The sequence below is a fragment of the Aspergillus homomorphus genome (assembly GCF_003184865.1).
Source record: "Aspergillus homomorphus CBS 101889 unplaced genomic scaffold BO97scaffold_1, whole genome shotgun sequence".
NCBI classification, from domain to species: domain Eukaryota; kingdom Fungi; phylum Ascomycota; class Eurotiomycetes; order Eurotiales; family Aspergillaceae; genus Aspergillus; species Aspergillus homomorphus.
This window is the reverse complement of record NW_020291887.1, coordinates 1,922,250-1,941,428: the sequence shown is the minus strand read 5'-3', so window position 1 is coordinate 1,941,428 and position 19,179 is coordinate 1,922,250. Positions and strand designations below refer to the sequence as shown.

The 19,179-nt window shown below is 50.1% G+C and overlaps 4 protein-coding genes across 4 annotated transcripts; all 4 read left to right on the top strand.

Moving 5' to 3' along the window:
* Positions 1–2,068: 2,068 nt before the first annotated feature.
* BO97DRAFT_448329 (uncharacterized protein) lies at positions 2,069–2,532 on the top strand (the record flags this gene model as incomplete). Its single annotated transcript, XM_025698828.1, has 1 exon — positions 2,069–2,532. The coding sequence occupies exon 1, from the start codon at positions 2,119–2,121 to the stop codon at positions 2,530–2,532; it is 414 nt and encodes a 137-aa protein (XP_025556946.1). The 5' UTR covers positions 2,069–2,118.
* A 1,074-nt stretch (positions 2,533–3,606) lies between these two features.
* On the top strand, positions 3,607–5,339 carry BO97DRAFT_467250 (radical SAM enzyme; the record flags this gene model as incomplete). Its single annotated transcript, XM_025699640.1, has 3 exons — positions 3,607–3,621; positions 4,097–4,727; positions 4,816–5,339. 3 exons carry the CDS (start codon positions 3,607–3,609, stop codon positions 4,971–4,973), a joined length of 804 nt encoding a protein of 267 aa, XP_025556945.1. The 3' UTR covers positions 4,974–5,339.
* Positions 5,340–5,536: 197 nt separating this feature from the next.
* Positions 5,537–12,876, top strand: BO97DRAFT_467249 (uncharacterized protein). Its single transcript, XM_025699639.1, has 7 exons — positions 5,537–6,604; positions 6,701–7,325; positions 7,392–7,572; positions 7,609–7,887; positions 7,918–8,112; positions 8,149–12,542; positions 12,573–12,876. The coding sequence occupies exons 1-7, from the start codon at positions 5,822–5,824 to the stop codon at positions 12,839–12,841; spliced, it is 6,726 nt and encodes a 2,241-aa protein (XP_025556944.1). The 5' UTR covers positions 5,537–5,821; the 3' UTR covers positions 12,842–12,876.
* Positions 12,877–13,963: 1,087 nt separating this feature from the next.
* Positions 13,964–17,570, top strand: BO97DRAFT_430721 (uncharacterized protein; the record flags this gene model as incomplete). The annotated part of the gene is made up of 7 exons (XM_025697458.1): positions 13,964–14,005; positions 14,200–14,224; positions 15,855–16,400; positions 16,515–16,648; positions 16,692–17,091; positions 17,152–17,334; positions 17,509–17,570. 7 exons carry the CDS (start codon positions 13,964–13,966, stop codon positions 17,568–17,570), a joined length of 1,392 nt encoding a protein of 463 aa, XP_025556943.1.
* Positions 17,571–19,179: the final 1,609 nt, after the last annotated feature.

Below are 19,179 nucleotides of genomic sequence, written 5' to 3'. Positions count from 1 at the left end.
GAAGTGGAGAAAAAAACCAAACAAGATGGATACGACCTGACTCCTAGGCAATCGAATTCGATCGGATACTCCCATTGAAGCCAGCCACCCCATCATACTGATGCACTTACTCGTAGAAACCTCACTGGATCTCTTAATATAACCGATTATAATAAGTTCTTGCACGATCGTACACGAATCCTGTAGCTGAGAACATGACGAACCGCGAGTAGATCAAATCCAGACAAGGTGACCACGGCTGAAGAAGGACTTGCCGCATTCCGGCAGTTAATCCGTGGGCAAACAGCAACGTTTCCAGACTTTTATGCCTTGTTCCCCGAGTGAAGGACGGAAATTTAATCCTGACTATAAGAGAGCCAGGGATGAAGTCCTCAACCCGTGGATCGAACGGCGGGTTACCAGTCCTGTTGTCAGCCACCATCCCTAACCTCCCGTCAGGACAGATAGGTGCCAACCCGGGCGACGAGTTCTAAGTTTCAAAAGGCGGACTCTGGAGTCTTGGCTGCTATCATCTGTGCAAGTTCTTCGTCTGAGGTTTTGTGTGCTGCGTGCGAAGCATTCGCATGGGTTGGTTTCCTTCGTCACATACCAGGGCGCGGCTAGTTGGTGGATGGTGCGCTTCCTTTGCATGTGTAGTATCTCAGGAATAAGAATTGCGCAAGGCTTGTTGACTGACGAAACATCTGCGGTATTCAATTGTGACACCTTGACTAAGGACAGAGTGAAGGCCCCGATTACAGAGAACAGCCTTTCAGTATTTCCGCGCTGTTCTCGTCGGTGTGGACTCCCCAGAGACATGCTTCACAGAGCAGCTATAGAATGCCTTGCTCTGCTGGAGCAAAGCTGCTGATCACATTCCACGGGATTGCTCTGAATTAGTTGGATGGCGTCTTAATGCATGTGTTGTGGAAGAATACATCGCATCTGGTTCACATGTCAGTAAGTTCCACCACGAAGCCAACCGCTGGAGTAGGTTCAATGATTTGTTTTCATGGCCCAAGGAGATTGTATGCTTGATCAATATCTCTATTCTTGTCTGTACTGAGGTATCATGCTCAGACGGATGAGCAAATTTAGAATCTTATTCCAGTGTTGATGCTCAACCGTGACGTCGACTGCAGTCCGCCATGCAAAGGGTAGCTATACTCGTTGAGGAGGCCGGTGAAGGATTCCATGAGACAGAGAGGCATTTGCAAGCTCTTTGTGAGGATGCGAGTGATGAGGTATCGGCTTCCCTTGAAGGTTGGCTCGGATGGACATGGCGATGACCTGCGTTTCTCTTTGCTCGGTTCGAGCTGGCGCTGCATGATACGGATGCGGAGAGTATGAAGACCACATGTTTCATTCTCGCAGTAAGTACAAAGTCTGAGAGGGTGAGAGTCTTGCTGGATGCGTGGGGTAGTGTGTTTTCATGAGTGCTGGGTTTGCACGGTGGGTGTTTTGTTTCTCGATTGGGCCTGATAGTAGAATTGAATGCTAGACAGCATGACGTAGAAGGGTTATATCAAACATGAACTTTCTGATCGTCTAAGAGGAAGCACAGGTCTCTGCAGTAACTCGGTTCGCACTTATCACCGCATCGCAACATAACATGCAGACACCGGTGGTCTCCAACTGTCCACCAAGAGAGTTGAGAAAGACATGTAGAATCGAGCTATGTAGCTTTCAGACAGCACTTAGTCTCAATCTATGAACCGAAGCATCTCAACAAACCCTCCAACAACTTCTTATGTAAAACTACGTAGATGTACACTCCACCAACAATCTTACTTCTCAACCGATGGGATGTTGGGGAGGTAGTGAATGTGGTCTAAGCCTGGGTGTTAGATGATACAGATGTCCGAGACCACCCCACGTTTGTTTGTACGCTCTTCATGCGATTTCATTCGCCCAGAACAGAACTTTTACCTTCCTCCTAGTGATGAACAGATTAACCTTTGTGACTAAAAGCTGTTTTGAATCCCTGCCACGTTGACGAAGAAGAGCCTTATATCAACCCCTTTGCTCCTTCAAGATCACCTCGATCCGCGCATCCCATAAAGAAGGCAAAAGCATCTCGGCCCAGTATCTCAACACAACAAACAACCACCTCCACTTCCTAAGTCAGAGCCCCCAGAAATGTTTCTCCTAGAAGTCGAACGCAAATTCCGTCGCCTAGCTGTGAAGAGCCTCCTCATTGACAGCGGCCACCCGTTCTTCACCAGCCTCCAGTACCGCGGCAAGCAAACCATCCACGACACCTACTACGACTCCGCCCACTTCCTCTCCTCGAAAGGCGTCTGGGTTCGCCGACGCGACAACAACTGGCAAGCCAAGATCCGGCGCGGTGGAGACTACTTCAACTCGAAGTTCGAGGAGCTGTCCACGCCGGCGGCCATCTCAGCCTACTTGGCCGAGCTTACGGGAACGAGAGCCAACGCAGCAGAGAACTTTGGACTGCAGCCAATGGCGGTGGTCGCTCGGAGGGTGAGGTTGAGCGGTGCAGAGCGGAGAAGATGGCGGAGATGGATGAGAGAATTACCGCGTTTATGAAACGGTATTGGTGGGCGTTCTGTGCCGGTGTGCCTAAGGGGAAGTTGACGGCTTACTTTGAGAAGGGGCTTGGGAGGTAGATTGGGGGCTTGGGAAGAGGTTTTGGTATTGGTTGCCTTGAGACATTTCGGTTTGAATGTGTGTATATTTGTCTTCTTTCCGCTATCACGATTGTGTGTCCAGTAGAGCGTTGCGAATGTGCCTGTCCCACCATTTCCTTTAGCATATTATGCACCCTTGACTCTCAAGAGATTTCATGTGCTTCCTATTTCAATCACTTCGTGGCGAGCCTGAATTGTGTATGAGAGCTTAGATTTGATGAGTGTAAGCTATATACTGACGATGATGAGAAATACAATGCAATCTTGGAAGTCTCACCACTAGCTTGCAAAAGTCAAGCGAGAAACATCAAGGGATAGATAGTCTGCTCGGCTCATCGGCTCTTTGGCTTCACGGCTTCCAAGTTGGAGATCGCGAACTCAGAATCATCTTCAGCATCTTGGCAAACGATCTGAGCAGTTCTTCGACAAATTTGTACCCTTTGCTCTAAGTCTTCGACCTCTCCCGGGATCGTTACACAAGAGATTCCATGTCCCTCCAGAGCAGCTCGAAAAGCCTTCGCGATATACCTCGATATCGTTGCACTGAACACGGACTGGATCGCTCGATAGCCAAGTCTCATTCCAGGGCTGAAGAAGAATAACAACCGCTTTCTTCATGTTCTCTCAAAGGGCGTGCCATTCTTTGAGGCCTGCGAGCTTTTCTGCCGCCGCTCGCCCCAGAAAGACTTCAGCCTACACGATGGGGTCGAGTCCAGATCTATCTGAGATAAACCATTTGCCTTCCAGCCCTTTCTCAGCTGCATGCTGAGCCATGATCGTGCGTCTCTGAAGTTCCAACCCCGCGGTGAGATCTCAGACATCAGTTGCAGAACAGCCGTCCGTGCGCATTATACCGCGAACAAGCTCGTGTATGATCGCCGGGGCATTCTGTCTTGTGTCCATAGATCTGGGAGACTAGACTGGTCGATAAATGTGCTCGGAGGCCTTTCACAAGGGTCATTTTACCGGTACAATGCGCGCCAACAAGGTAGGTGTTTGGCGGTTCTTGCTTGAAGCCCATCGTGATATCAATGGATCAAGGCGTACTGAGATATGAGTTTCGTTCTTCTTTCTCGACGTAACAAATGACATCAAATGAGATACAGGGTGCTAAGATGGCCAGGGAGCCCCATTCGATGGCTTTTTCAATATGAGAGAGTCGACTGTGTGGTGCTATAAGAGGCCGAGAACCTACGCATTCCGGAACAGTGAAACAAGGTGAATTTTCCGCATCACTGTAGATCGTGTCATTGATTACTTATGTGAATCATTTACTGCGTTTCGGACTTCTTTTTTGATCTTAGAACTCCTGAAAGGGATTACTTTCCCTCATCATTTAATCATTTCGCCGCATGTGAAGGATGCATTATCTGGCATTTCTCCTATCATGGATTGTTGGAACTGCCCTGTATCTGGCTTCCCGGAGCCGATGGCCAAACTGCAAGCCTTCGAAGCCCTCGAAGTGTCCAATTTCGGTGAAATATCACTTCACCCGACGGTGCAATAAAGCCTGCGGCTTCTGCTTCCACACGGAGTCTTCTTCGCACATCGAGCTCATGACGAATATTAAACGGAGACTTGCCCTCCTCCAAGCCGCAGGGATGCGGAAGATAAACTTCGCCGGCGGAGAACCATTTCTGTACCCGGTCCAACTGGGCCAGATGGTCGACTACTGCAAGGAGGTACTCAGTCTTGAATCTGTCTCGATCGTCACCAACGGCAGCAAAGTTACGAGGCGCTTTCTCGCCCGACACGGACGCAACATCGACATCCTGGCCGTCTCATGCGACTCATTCAACGAGTCGATCGATATCGCCATCGGCCGCGGCTCCGGCAACCAGGTCACCAAGCTCTACGAGATCCGGGATCTCTGCCGGGAGTACGGGATCAAGTTCAAGATCAACACCGTGGTGTGCCGCCTCAACTTCCAGGAAGACATGAACCAGCAAGTGGCAGAGCTGCAGCCGTTCCGCTGGAAGTGGTTTCAGGTTCTGCTCGTTGATGGAGAGAACGAATCGGAGCAACGTCTCCGCGATGCACGCAAATTCCTGATCCGAGACGAGGAGTTTGCGCAATTTTGTGACGTTCATCGCCGTCAGGCGTCGATTGTGCCCGAGTCGAATGCTCTAATGGCCAAGTCATATCTGATTTTGGATGAATACCCGAGTTTTTTTGGATTGAGATGGCCGTGCACCCTCTTCGTCAATTTTGGAAGTTGTCCAAAAGGCGCTCGAGTGCGTTTATTGGGATGAGAAGAGCTTTATCTCCAAAGGGGGGCTGTACGATTGGTCCAGAGATCAGAAGTCTTGTTCAGAACCTCATAAGGATCTTCAGTGGTAGCTGCGCGATTTTCTGACAAATCTTATCATGATGTTCTCAGTGTGCAGTGTGGTATATGTTATGTTCGGGGAGCGCTGAACGAAACCAGACACAAGGGACGATCTCGTTGGTGCAATTCGCGAAGTGACCCAAGACATTGATTTATCTCTTTTCCGAGTTTAACAAAGGGGTTGCGTCAAGGGCAGATCTCATGCGTCTCTTTGCCTGTGGCTGCTCTTGATATATACTATTCAGTAAGCGTCCTGCAGCCTAGTACTCGGCTGAACCGCCCGTCGCATTGCGCATAACTGTATGATTTGCCAGGCATCATGTCGAGGATAATAGGAATAGATCTGTCAAGAAAGTGATAATAATTTGCAGCTCAGCACATGAAAACCTCTGGGTTATGCAAAACCAACTCTGTCAAGTGAGGTCAAACTGAAGCAGCAGTGACAAGGAGTTTCCGAAGTAGCCGAAGTATAGGCGGAACGGCGGGAAATGACTGCCCCGAAAATGAGGCCGCATCGCCTAATTGAGGCGCGTCTCCCCACAATCTCGACGCGTCAACCCAGTGCAGTCCAGCCCAGCTCGTCCCTGCGAAGAACAACCCGCCACCCTTTCATTGACTCCCGGTCTAGAAGCCCGTGGAAGCTTGCATCGTCGCATCCTCCTCAACGTCTATATAATTTGCCTCACAATCTACCGAACCCTGAGTCATCCTCGGTCGCGAAAAACCCGCCGTCATCGTCCGTCCGCCAGCCCTGTCCTTCTTACACACGCGAACCCAGTCTGCCATCCAACCATCCGAGTTCTGTCGCCACCGCGGGATGGAGAGCTAGGGAGATGGGCCATCCGTGCCAGGAATACTAATGGAATCATGGCGGGAGCGAGGCTTTGTACCGGACTCAGACTCGGAGGACGGGTTCGAAAGCCAGGAGACGCTCAATTCCCGCAAAGATGACGAGCATAGTGTCGGAGGATCCGCGGTTGCTGCTGCGACCTCGGCTGGTGTCGTAGCCAACACACGACTTGACGGATCTCAAAACAGAGGTACAGACCCTCTGCAGGAACCGACCGGCAGCACTCGAGGCCATTCGCCGACTCTTGGTTCGATCGATGAAGATGGCCCCCCGCTCGATCACCTTGGGGACGAACCCTCGCCGCCCGCCGATCGTTCGTACGAGGAAGCACTGCCGCACCAGGCGGCAGATGAGAATGAGGAGAATACCCCTCGCGCCCGCGGGAAATTGGCTGAGGGGGATAAGGCCTTGAAAGATGCGCATGGCAGCGCCTCGTCGACGCCACGGGCACCGGAGAAAGCGGGATATCGGGATATTTCCAGCTCTGAGGATGAATTGCAGTTTGAACACATGCGTTCCCGAAAGCCAGCCCGGGTGTATACTCGAGTCAAGCGTGTTAGTGAACCGCAACAGCCGGAAATGGACTATGATATTTCAACACCGTCGTCGCCTCTGTCTTCGCTTGATTCTTTGCGTCTGGAGGATGACGATGAGCACGATCACGCGGATGATATTGCTGGGGATCTTGACGGTCAGACACGGCAAGGAGAGGAGACGTCCAACATCCGGACGGCGCTAGAAGATTTGATGGAGCTGGATATGCCGGAGGAGAATTTGATCGAGCAGGATACAGTTGAGCGGAAAATGGCGGAGCATAACTTAACAACGCAAAATGTGACAGAGCAAGACATAATTGAGCAGGGCTTAGCGGAGCGAGATACACTAGAGGACCTCCCGCCGCTGGATATTCCTGAACACCTACTAGATGAGCTCTCCCAACCGGCGCGAAGATCACTTCGAGAGCGCAAAGCCATTCAATTGCATCCTTATATGCTGGAGGATGCGAAGTATCGAAATCTTATGCGTGCGCGAGGAGTCAAACCAGTGCGCGTGGCTCAGCAGGAAATCAACCGTCTTGCTGCCGAAGAAAGCCAGAACCAGGATTATGTCGATCAAGCAGAACCAATGTCGGATAGCCTGGGAGCTGAATTTGAGTATTTGCCATCTTCTCCGCTCGAACCTCGACGTCCTGTCGAGAAAAGATCCGTCGAATTGTCTCCCGAGCGCCATCATCATCAGGCCCTACCAGCTCAATCCACTAACCGCCTCGTGGGCCCTCATATAAAGAGGCGGAAGTTGTCCAAAACGCCGAATGACCATCAAACTCCTCAAACCAAGGCCCGCTTACAGGTCGTCATTGATAACGGTTCATTCCCCGCACGCCAGGCAGATGTGCCTGTTTTTGATATTCCCAGCCCACCACGCTCTGAGGATGATGATCTATCCTCTGAAGCAGAACCTTCAAAGACCTTCCGTTTTCCTAGGGGCTTTACACCTGCTTTGAATACACCTAGTACCGGGCCACGTGCTGAGACTACCGATCGTCATGCTATGGACTGGCCCGCACCTGGTACTGAAGACGGTCTGGACGATGGGCAATCCCCGGCGGCCCCTAGCCCTCTGACAGAGGAAAGGCACGCGGTAGTTAGCGAAGCAGAACAAGAGGAAACAGACAACGAAAAAAACGACGAGGATGACGCTGCAATAAGGCGGCGATACCAACGACGCATCAAGGGAGTCCTCCCGGCATCGTGGCTGCGGTTAGATCAGCAGAAGCAGAAGGAGGTACAGCTTAGCTCAGCGCAAAGAGCTCATGAAAGGCTAACGTCGAGAGCGGACGATTCGAGAGGCGTTGCCAGGAAAATAATGAAGAATCGCGGGGATGCTAGACCGCCAAGCTCCATAAATGCTCTGCGACAGCTTGCCGACTCTGATAGTGAAGAAGACCCGGAGGATAGAGAAGCTGACGACGAAACCGCCTCGCGTCAATTGATGGCTAGACTAGGACTGGAGAACCCATTCTTGGATGAAGACTTGGATGATGACATCCCAGAAGATAACCGAATCGATAACATGTTTCCACCAGTCCCCCGTTCCACGTCAAGTATCAAAGCCCGAAAGCATGTGAAAAAGCACACAGGCGTTGCGATAGATGGAGTTCCTTCTAAGCTCGTGGGCAAACGGTCTCGCCTCCAAAGACAAGCAAGACTGACGGATCCCAGATATCGGGCGCAGAAGCGAGAGAAGCAAAAGGCCCCAGACTTGCCTAAAATCGGCGTTTTAGATGCCCCAGATGTTGTGTCTCGCCCTCGAAGCGAACAGCCGCAGTTTCTTAGGGTTGCAGCACGAAAGGCACGTTCTCGCCAGGATAAGGGAAGGCGAAGCCCCTCTCGGAAGGTCTTCAAGTTAAATTCACGGGCAGATACTGAAGAAGCAAATGTTTCGCTGCGCGAATGGCGAGCTGGGAATCTTCGACAAACTCGACTGCCTAATATTCAGACTAAACCACCTTCCAAGTCGCAGGCCCAGTCACGAGTTTCCAGAAAGACACAAAGTCTGTTTAGCTCTCGAGCGAGGCCACAGCCTAGCGGAATCACCACATCTTCTCTATTGCCAGCATATTTGCCTCGAGGAAATGAAGCCGGTGTTGATGAGCATCGATCTAATATGGATTCGACTACCCTGCCTCAGATGCTGAAGAGTGACACCGTGGCCAAGAACAAAAGCCTACCTAAGCGGTCAAATAACAAATGGATTATTCAAAGGAATTTCGCAGTAACATCCTTTACGAGAAACGGTTTCAGGCCTGCCTTAGTTGAGAAAGAGAACCTCGCCGGACGGCCAGTGTCATCCGTGTCTTTTCAACGAACATTATCGCTCTTGAACCGAGACTACCGCGGCCAACACCTTCTTCAAGCGAGACGTGGGAATTTGCTTATGGATAGATTCATTTCAAGCCGCAGCTCGACCCCTGTGCCTAGAGACAAGTCAAATGAGCGCGCCAGTGCCAACATGCCTGATAAAGCGGGCGCCAGAACGCTTCCATTACAAGTCCAGTCACAACGTCGCGAAGCAAGGAAACGTCCGCCAAGGCGCCTGGACATCAATGCGTTTCATGAACAAGAATCGCAGTCGCAGCTTCATGATACTGTAGTTTCGGACTTACACTGGCGAGCGGAGGATTTACAGCCCACAAGCTGTCCCGTTGGGGCACTTGAAGGTCTGCAACGAACGTATACCATTGAGTTCAACATCACTCCATTGATTGCAGGGACTTTCTTCCACGAGTCAACTTTCATTGGAAGTGGAGAATTCCGTCGCTCGCTCAATGTTCTGGCTAGAAACCTTGACATCGAGGCTGGATTCTTCACATTGTATATCGAAGATGAACGTTATCGATGGAATGCTTGGAATGATGCCGTATCCTCCGGCCTCGGAATTGCCTTCGACAAAATTGTCGAAGAACTGGATAGACTCGTCGCTGAATTAGCGGGTTCTTTCACTGTAAGTAGCGCAAAGCAGGGCTGCATCATTTACAGATCTTTGGTGAAGTACATTACGGAGAACTTGTCTTTCATTGACCCTGTTGATAGAACAGGGTTTGTGAAGCGAGCGCAAAGCCTTGTTTGCAAGGTCAATGATACTCTGGCCACGCTAGTTCCGACAACTGAGTCGGATATGGAGTACCTCCTGACCATTTCTACTTACAATACTGTCTTTGCGAATGTGATATTTCAGATAGCTGGACATGATCTTGTCGAAGGGAGCCTTGCCCATGAAACGCTGACTTCAATGAAGCTGGCATCCAAGCAGGCTGTCTCCATGATCGCAAGCGAGTTGGGCCAATCCAGTATTCGCAGACTCCTTGGCGACCTCGAATCTACTGAGCGGCGCGAAGCGGGCATTCGCTGCGGAAATTTTCCCGCTGAAGCCTATGTAATTGTTCGACATGTTTTGCGTAACACGGACATCTTGAAAGGATATTTTGAGGACCTTTTAGCGCAGTCCTACACAATGACTGATGAGGGAGACGTGAGCAACTCAAAAAATGTGACTGAACTGGAAGCTGCGTGGCACCGCGTCTTCACGACCTTGCCTTTGAATGAGTTCGATGTACGTGGGATTGCCCAAATTGGTTCTCGATTCCGTCAGCAGAACGACAATTGGCCCGTGATCAAGATGCTGTTATGTCCTGCGCTAGAGAGCTACGAGGCTACTTCTGCGGTGCAACCCGTCTCTTACTACAATTATTGCCGAGCCTTGTTCCATAGATGTTTCCATCTCATTAATGGCTGGGGCTGGAGAGACTGCAAACCAGTCTTGGATACGCTGTACGATTTCTTCGCCAAGAATACTTTGTACAATTTGAGACATGAGGAGAGTTATAGGTCGCCAGCTTTCCTTGATGAACTCGATCGCAACCCTTCACTGGACGTGCAGCCTGGAGAACCATGCTTCCATATATTGCTGAAGATCATTGCAAGTGGACTGAGGTCCTTGTCCAAGTCTTATGACAAGAGAAAGATACGGAACTTTGCTTGGCGCTTGTTGCCAAACCATGGCCGGATGTATCCGAAGGAGAAACCAGTTCAACAAACAGATTTAGACGCGCTGAGAAATCATCACGACCTCCTCTGCACGCTATATTATGCCGTTCCTGACGGCTGTCGGCCCCGGCTGGAAACCATTCGGGATCTTGTTCAGCCTGCCAGCTCTCATAGGGAGACTTGCAATATAAGTCTTCGTTCCTGGGATCGACTAGTCCGCTTCAAGCTTTCGACCGATGAAGAGGTGTCGGGGCTCGAGCCATTTGCTGACTGGCACTGTTATTTCGTGACCGAGCTACTCAAGCAGCATGCGATGGCCCGTCAAGAAATTGAGGCGCAAAATACGGCTGGCAACCACTTCTCGAACAATTTGGTAGAGAAAACAATAGCCCAAAACCAGCGACAGATCGAGTCCTTGCTGAAGATCGCTCTGAGCAGCCTACAAGGTGCCGTCAGGGCAGCGCCGACAGTACAGCATGCTCAAAAGCTAGTGTCCAAGATGCCAGTGAAAGCGCTGCTAGGGCTCTTTAACCCGCAGCTAGCTCGCGTTAATACAATTGTTACTGAAACCCTCCTAGTGATCCTTGCTTATCTTGACAAATGCAACGTGTCTCAAGCGCAAGCATCAGAGGTAGCAAGTGCTCCTGTTGCAGTGGACGACGATAGTCAAGAGTATGGGGACTGGACCGATATCGAAGCCGTATACGATCAGATTACAACAATATCGAAACCTGAAATCGAGTACGTGGAGCAAGTGTTTCACCCGGCCGTGTCCAGGCTTGTATCCAACTGCTTCGGTGAAGACTATTGTCCTGAGGATGCCATACTTCTTGGCGCCGTGGAATGCTGGACCTCTATCGCACAAACGCTTGCCAAGCACGGACTGCGCCATTGGGACAGCTATCTTAGTCCTTACAGTGGCGACTCATGGTCAGCACTTCGATCAACCATGCAAACAAGAAAGTTTACGCCCTTCTTCCTGGCAAGCTGCATCGAGAAAGACGCCCGGTTTGTTGTTGAATGTAGGGTTAATATACTCGGCATGTGGATGGCCAGCTTAGTCGAGAGGGTAGCCCTATTGAAGTTCCAGCACCGCTTGACGGAAGCCTTGTTGAACCAGGCGGGAGACGACCTTGTGTTGCGCAACTTACCTTTCGCTCTGGACTGCAAGCAGGGACGGTATTCGCTCACCTTGGAAGATATCACTCAGCGTCGCTTGTCACTCATATCCAGTCTCTTGTCAAACATGCGCTCGCACCTGCAAAACCTTGATGATGCTGGCGCACGCGAATACTCGAGCACGAAGCAGGAATACGGGGAGATGATACAAAAAATGATGTCCTCGATGAAAGCCAATTACCAAGAGCTAGGGAATGGCACAAAGAGCGTGCAGGGCACCTATGTTGATCTCGTCCATCGGGTGGTTGGGTTCCTTCAACAACACAGCAGAGATATATGCCCTATTGATCCATTTTTCACCGATCCCGCTTCTTTCCCCCTGCCGTCTGCTGACCCGACGTATATTGTCGCAAGATTGAAGAGCTACGAGCCAAAGATTTCGTCCGAGAAGGTTGCGAAGACCCTCGTTGTGTTTGTGCAGAGTGTCTCGGAGAGAGCTGCCATCGATGGTCAACAGGATTACCTCGTCAATCAACTCCATTCAGCAATGGCAGAGACCTATGAAAGAGGCAACCCGGTCAAGCCCACCCTGAGATCGACATTGTTGCAGGCTGTATTTCCAGCTTATCTCGAAATAGCCTTCAGTAGCCGGGCAGCTTGGATTCTAAGTCGCCCGGTTATCCTGAACATTAGCCTCGTCTTCAAAAGCCTTCTCTTTAACCTGGACTCTACAGACTCTGCGTGCACTGGATCAATTATGAATATCTTTGCCTCCGTTTTTGAGCCATCGTATCATTCATTGCAGCTTGCTCTTGTTAATAATGTGAATTTGCTCAACAACCCGGCTACAGCAATCACCGCCGCCTCGTTCTTCGACATGATCACATCCGCCTTGCCCATCATTGACTACTTCGATCGCGGAACCATAAACAGCCAAGCAGCTGTTGACAAGGTCATTCTCCAGATTCGTGCCTTCCGTCAACTCGCTCTTTTTACTCTTTCCCAACTTTGTGGAGAGGACGAACTTCATCTTTCCGCAGCCACCTCATCTGGCGATTTTACTTGTTCCGCCGCAGCCTTTACTTCGGACATAGCGGCGTCTACAACCCCAACCTTCTTCTCCGACCTCCGCCGCAGCGCTACCCGCGAACTGCAGTCCTACATCCACGAGAACTGGTCCTGTCACCAGGGAAAATACTACTTCACCCGCCGAGGCGGTCACCAACCGCAAGAAGTCGAGATGCAACCTGCGGTGGCTGCCCAACTCGAGCAATCTCCTTTGCTTGCGTTGACAGATGCGGCTCATAAATTCCTGGATATATTAGGAAGACTTGGTTTTGTCGAGGAGGAGGCGGACGAATGAGGTCTCCTGGTACAGGCCTACGTCTTGGCTCCCTCGATTTGCAAGATTAATGAATGAGCAGGGATTGACTACGCTACTATCTTAGGTTTATATATTCATGAGTAATGATATCCCCATGATTTGAGTATGATGCTCCGACGTAGGTACATGAGTGGATTATTGGTCTTTTCGGTTAGCAGCAGTAGCAGCATCCTCTGCACAATCATCGAAGGACTGGTCATCAGCTTCCACCGCATCGAGCCGGTATATCACGCTTGTCCCTTACGAGCTCTATGCTGATAAGGCACAGTCCCTGCTATTCTATCAAGGCCTGCGAGAGTATCATAACTTCTTAGAGCCTCGAGCCGTGCGGTACAGTGGTAGTAGTGATACGACTCAAGCCTATGTGCTCGGATCACTCGGTGATAAAAAAAGTCGACTTAGATTGCTCTTCCCACTAGACACCTTCTTCAATGGCGACGACGGCTGTTTCATGCAGATTGTCCCAGGATCCCACGAGTGGAGTGACGAGCATGTCGGCAGCCTGTTCCAGGGATCCCATCCGATCACTACTGCACTAGAGTGGCCACCTGTGGTCTTGCACCGAGCCAGGTCCTGATCGTGCAAGCAGGCACAATCGTCCGATTCCAGCCGAAGGCATGCACCTTTGTCTGTATGGGCTATGCAGGTGGCGACGAGAGTTTCACACGCTTTGACATCCAGCCCGATCGTTATGTAGTTCCATTCCTTCAAAAACTGCCCCCGACCCTCAGAGAACATCAGCTTGCGCTACTTGCTGGCTACTTGCTACTTGCTGAGAGAAAGGCCGTCGTTTGAGTTCTGACATGTGTCAATCAGTGCCCATTTGCTGTAGGATTCCAAGTACAGAATCCAATTCTTTGTGTATTGAGTAACCGGTTGACATCAAGTCAGGGCAGTGCATCCGGAGGGAACCGCAAGCTCTTTTATATCATGCAGAGATAGTCGGTCTAACATTTGGACCACACTGAAAAGTAATGGTACAACTCCCGGCTTCTCGAGATGACTCTCGATGGCTCGTACTCCTCTGCTCAGCGCCACCAGGATGTCTGATGGCGGAAACCCGTGCTTCGCGGCAAAGTCTCCCTTTCGGCCCCTCGTACCATGGTTGTTGAGGTCACCCCTAGTGTCTCTTTCTCCCTAACGGTATCAAACTGTGGATACTCTTCAAAAAACTGTATCGTTTTGAGGTAGATATTGATGAAGTAGTGTAGCCGTGTAACTTTGCCCGGTTTGCACTCTAGACTTAACGGTCCAGGGCCAATGCTATCTCCACTAAAAAGATCCTCCAGTCGTATTTCTTGCCAGAATCGCATGATTGGCTCTTGTTCTCTTCGCAGCATTGTGATGATAAGCTCGAGCTGGGTTCTGTCACCTCTTGTGGAAGTTGAGGTAGTGGGGTGGTATGGGTACGGATCTAAATTCGAGGCCATGGCGGGTTCAATCCTTGTTGCCAAGTCTGTGGTTTGGATTCTGACAATGAGAAGCAATATCTATGATGCCTATGTCCGAAATGTCTGGCGTTGATAGCCGTGCTGAGTTCAGCCGCGATCTCCATGAAATAAGCTCTTTCCCCGCTCTGGGTGGGTCTGATTGTGTTAAGGTACGGGCCTCGGTCTCGGTCTCGGTCTCGTACCTGGCGGCCCTTCAGGCAATCAATTGTACGCTCCGCAACACGCTAGCTTTACTCTGGGACTACCTGACTCTCTCCGCCGGGCCTGCGTAGTCAAATACCGTGGTACCTACTAGGTATCGAGAGGCAATTTCCAAACTCGTACTACTGTAGTACCTAGTTAGCGAGGTAGGTATCGAGAGAGTCAAGTGACATAAAGCCAGCCATCCCTCCTCTCGTCCCTCGTTGCTCTTTCATCCTAAGCTGTCTCAACGCCACGACACGATGAAATCAATTCTCCCACAAATCTTGTCTCTTTGTACTTGCACCGCTGCACTCGTTACTCTTGCCAAGACCGACCCCACGCAGTATACATTGGCCCAACTAGACAACCGAGTCCCCGGCCACAACGATGCCACCTACGACACCGACACCGTGCCTAAAAATGACCAGATATTCAAGATCGAGTCCCTTGAGATTGCACCGACTCCTATTATCGCGTGAGATTCTTTCCCCCCCCCTCCCCCCACTTTTTTTGTTTTTATTTTTTGTTTTTTATTTTTTATTTTTTACTTTTTTTTCATAATCTTTCGATATTAACAGCCGGATAAAGCGACCGTGTCTTCTTCGTCTATCTAAGCGGTTATTTACCGGAGTCTAAGAAGAAGGAGCTGGCGCTTCCCGACGAGGGTCTTATTAATGCAACCGTGAAAGTAAGCGCCTCTGTTGTCTACCCGGATGGTAGTTACGACAACGAAACGTCTACTACAGGGCCATTAAGGACTACACCCTTTAATAAGCTAGCCCACCTTACTATTCGTGATACCCATGGGGTTCAGGTTGACTACATGCCCAGTAGCGACGACAGTGAGATTTTACTCGATTTCCAATTTCTTACAATGTTTTTGAGGACTGGAATGTGGACCTTTAAGGTCGATGCGCGAGCTGGAGATGCAAATAGTACGTGCCTGTTTGCTATGAAATTGACACAATGGTTAGAGGGAAGGCTACATTAGGATATTTGGAAGCCGCGCGAAGACCTTTTAATTAAACATGTCAGCGATTGGGATTGGATGTGTCAGTGGCACGATTTATTTTATAGAGGTTGGACAGTGCATTCGATTCCGATTTTCCCAGAGTAGCTCTGTGGGCCGGGATGGCTGTCAATCAGGGTCTTCATCTGTGGGACGTGACATCGCGTGTAATTGCTAAACATGCCCTAAGAGCTGAAACTGTCTCTGGCAGGAATTTCGCCTGGCCCAGCAGAATGGCGCATTCCATTCCAAACTATCGAAGCGCTAAGGGCGCCATAACAGTTCTAATCGATCTAGTCCTGCACTACTAAGGGGACGTCCCCACCAAAAGTCTTCCGGAGGTTCCCAGCTGGTGGGTATGAAACACAAATATCTGACAGCGCTCCATTGACGGAATGGCCGGGTACCCAGGGCCTCTCTGGATATGACGAAGGAAATTATCTCGCTGTGTTATTCGTTGCGTGGGCATATATTCTGTCTGCTCGATGGGCGGAATTATTGGAGGCTTCGACGAACCAGCGCCGTGATTACAAGTATATCACTGTTGGCAATCTTGAGAATGCTTCACGAACCGAACTCTGCGATGTTCCAATTGATCTGGGCCCCGGTGTCGAGGAATCTGAAGCTGAGTGGTGGAATGCCATATTCTCCTCTGGAAGGGGTGGGGCGACAACGACAAAATACAAGGAAAGCGTATACCACTCTCCCTGGGCCGTCTCAGCCTCTCAGCAGGTTGGTTCATCGATGGCCGAGAACATTTCAATGGCAAGCGCGGAACCCCCGTCATCAAAAGTTGCCCTCGAATATTTGACCCGATTCTGTTCCTACCATCGCCTCTATGGCCAGTGTTTAGCTGCTCTGGCCGGAGTACTCTATATGCCGCTCCTTAGCGAAAGTTCAGCATCTCTTCCCAAGACAAGGCCATTCCAGCGGCTCTCTACTAACGCACCTACCTCTTGTTCTCCGGAACCATTTCCTGCTCCAAAAGAGGAACAAGGGAAGATACTAGTTCAGTATATGGCGTTGAGCTCCAATGTATGGGGAATGAGGTCTCTTCTCTGTGGCACATTCTTCAATGCCGATATCGAGTGCAACCTTGTCAGCGCTTGGCTCAATCCCGCCTTTGCGATAATAGATCCTCTGGTCAAGGATGAGAACTTTTCAGTTATCATGACGATTATGGCAGCGAGACCCAAAATTGGGCAGTCTTTGGCTCGGTGCATCGCTGGTGGGCATCGTTAAGTCAACCTTGCGAGATATTCGAATTGGCCTTACCGCATTAAACCTCAACGCTGGTGCTTGGACTGGGACAGAACAATCGTTTCTGACATCGCAACCCCAGGCCACCGATAGAGAGACCATCTACCGCGAAGATGAATGTCGTTTGCTCTTCTTGGCTGGATCAGAGGGCCACAACAGAGTCCCTAGCTGGCCTTGGAAGCCCTTTGGAGAGACTCGGCTCTGTGACACCGAGCTGACGATTCGGCGCCATGCTCACTGCGGATGTCACCTGCTGAACTATAGAACCTGGGTATGGACTCTTTCAAATGGGAAAGAGATCGAAGACCCAGGAAATCTGGGCTTCGGTACGATGGGCTCGGATAGAATTCATTTACATACGCCGGCACGTGAGGAACATTCTTCAGTCTCTCTCAACGATAGTATGAAATCTCAGTTACTATCTGAGGCTGCTACCCGTGAAATATTTGGTTGGTTAAGGTCAACAGGCTATCCGGCTAATGATAAACCAGTATACCAGCACTCGTGGATAGATATTGAGAGCTCTGACAGAGATCCCATGGACGACTCTGAATCCGATTCAACGGGAGGTGCGAACACAAAGCGTTTTGTGGACGAATGGCTGGCCACCACCGGGATGGTCGCGGCACTTGGAGCAAATAGCATATTTTCCAGAGTCACCATGATCTCCTGTCTGACAGATTTTCCATTGCTTTCGGCAGCCGGTTTCTTTGCAGGTATATCTATTATGCGCATCATTCTAGTGTTTGCACTTCGAATTTCTGCTGGACCCTGCCTGGCCAGGATTTGCCGTCATATTCACTGATAGAGGTGGATTGTTCGGACGGTGTACTTTGACTCAGCGCGTTAGCAGTATATTATCACGAAAATTGTTTTGGGAATTCTTACTGCAGGTGAAACGTTGCGCTCTTTTGACTAGAACTGAAGTGGATCACGTCTGAGTATCTGATAGATATTCCCTAGTAGTCGGAGCTTAATATATACACCCTCATCTATTCTTTGCTCAGAAGCCCATGCATACCGTAGCGCCTAGACAACAGCGACCCCGCATCACATACAAGGATCTGTTATATTGATGGTGGCATTTCTTCGCTACGAGAGAATGATTCAAATCCTGGCGCTAAAGTAAAGCCCCTGATAGGTGCCTGCTTTTTGAGGATGATAGCCGGTTATTCGTTATCCTGGTGACAGGGGCGACAAGGGTATTAGTGGCACACCATAGAAGAACAAGGAATGATCATCTTCCATGAAAGTGGCCATAACCGAGAATTCAAAAGCTGCCGGTCCCAGCCGTCATAGGCCAGAGCAGCCTACCTCGGCTCCTTGATCCTGTCCTGCGTTAGCAGGATAAGCGGCAGTTGTTGGTTTTTCTTGGGACACGAATGGACAATGTCTTAATCCGCATCTCGTAGTCCTTTTGGCGCTAAAAAAGCCCCTATCAGCCCGCTTGTGCTATGATCAGCATGCAAACAAGTGTGCGAAATTTTAAGCGCCTTATCTCTAATGCTTCAATGTTTGGTTGGCGTACCGGTATTCGCTCCACATTACTCTGATTAGATTGTGACGAGCACATCACTATCACCATCGCCAGAGCATAGGGCTCAGTCTTGCGGCAGGACTTAGCTTGGCAGAAGCTGTTGCTGCATCCTGATCATTGTCCGCGTACCTTGAACTATCGACTTGATCATCTCCGTCTGAGACTCAGTGTCGGCCCATTTGATTCTGAGTTCTCGCCATAGCCTGTTCCAGGCGCTCCGGTAATCTTGCCGCATCGGCTCGGAGGTCTTGTAGCTGCTTATGAACGGGGGACTCCACACCGCGGCCCTGGGTCCCTAAATCCTGACTCGGAAAAGATACTCTGGAGCACCTTACTTTCAACCTTAAATGGAGCCAGAATCGTGTGTACTTAGCAATACAACTTACTTGCTGTGAATATCAAGCCCGTGCGGTTCTACGCGGAAGATCGGAATAGCCTGCGTGCTTTTGCACTTGATTTTGAACGCTCAAATACTTCTTGAGAGTCACTGCAATGGCATTGGAGTTTTTCTAAGAATAGATCCTCTTAATTTCTGCTAGACTTTCCAATTTCCCAATTCCCCAATGATGCTCGAACTTTCAGCAGAGACTACGACCATCGCGACAAACCTGGCCCACCAATAAATGAACCCTGTTTCATTGTTGTAAGGAAACTGCATCGGCAGGCAAGTCTAATAATCATTAGCTACATGCAAGGTGTCTTTCAGAGGGAGCATTTCCTCCAGTGTGAATTGGCGCTCATACCTAGCCACTATAGCCGCACCCATCACGCGATAGTCGATCTTGAACACATTTGTGAAAGCCTTCATATGAATCACTGCCATGGGCACACCATGCGGCCACTGAGCCGCAATTTGGGGCATATTCCGATGGTCTGA

What these genes read in the sequence shown, in the direction of transcription:
- BO97DRAFT_467249 (XM_025699639.1), top strand. Translation starts at nt 5,822, where the DNA reads ATGGAATCATGGCGGGAGCGAGGCTTTGTACCGGACTCAGACTCGGAG. An exon ending in ATTTGATCGAGCAGGATACA is followed by an intron (nt 6,605 to 6,700) that starts GTTGAGCGGAAA and finishes GATACACTAGAG; the next exon opens with GACCTCCCGCCGCTGGATAT. An exon ending in CTCATCTGGCGATTTTACTT is followed by an intron (nt 12,543 to 12,572) that starts GTTCCGCCGCAG and finishes CTTCGGACATAG; the next exon opens with CGGCGTCTACAACCCCAACC.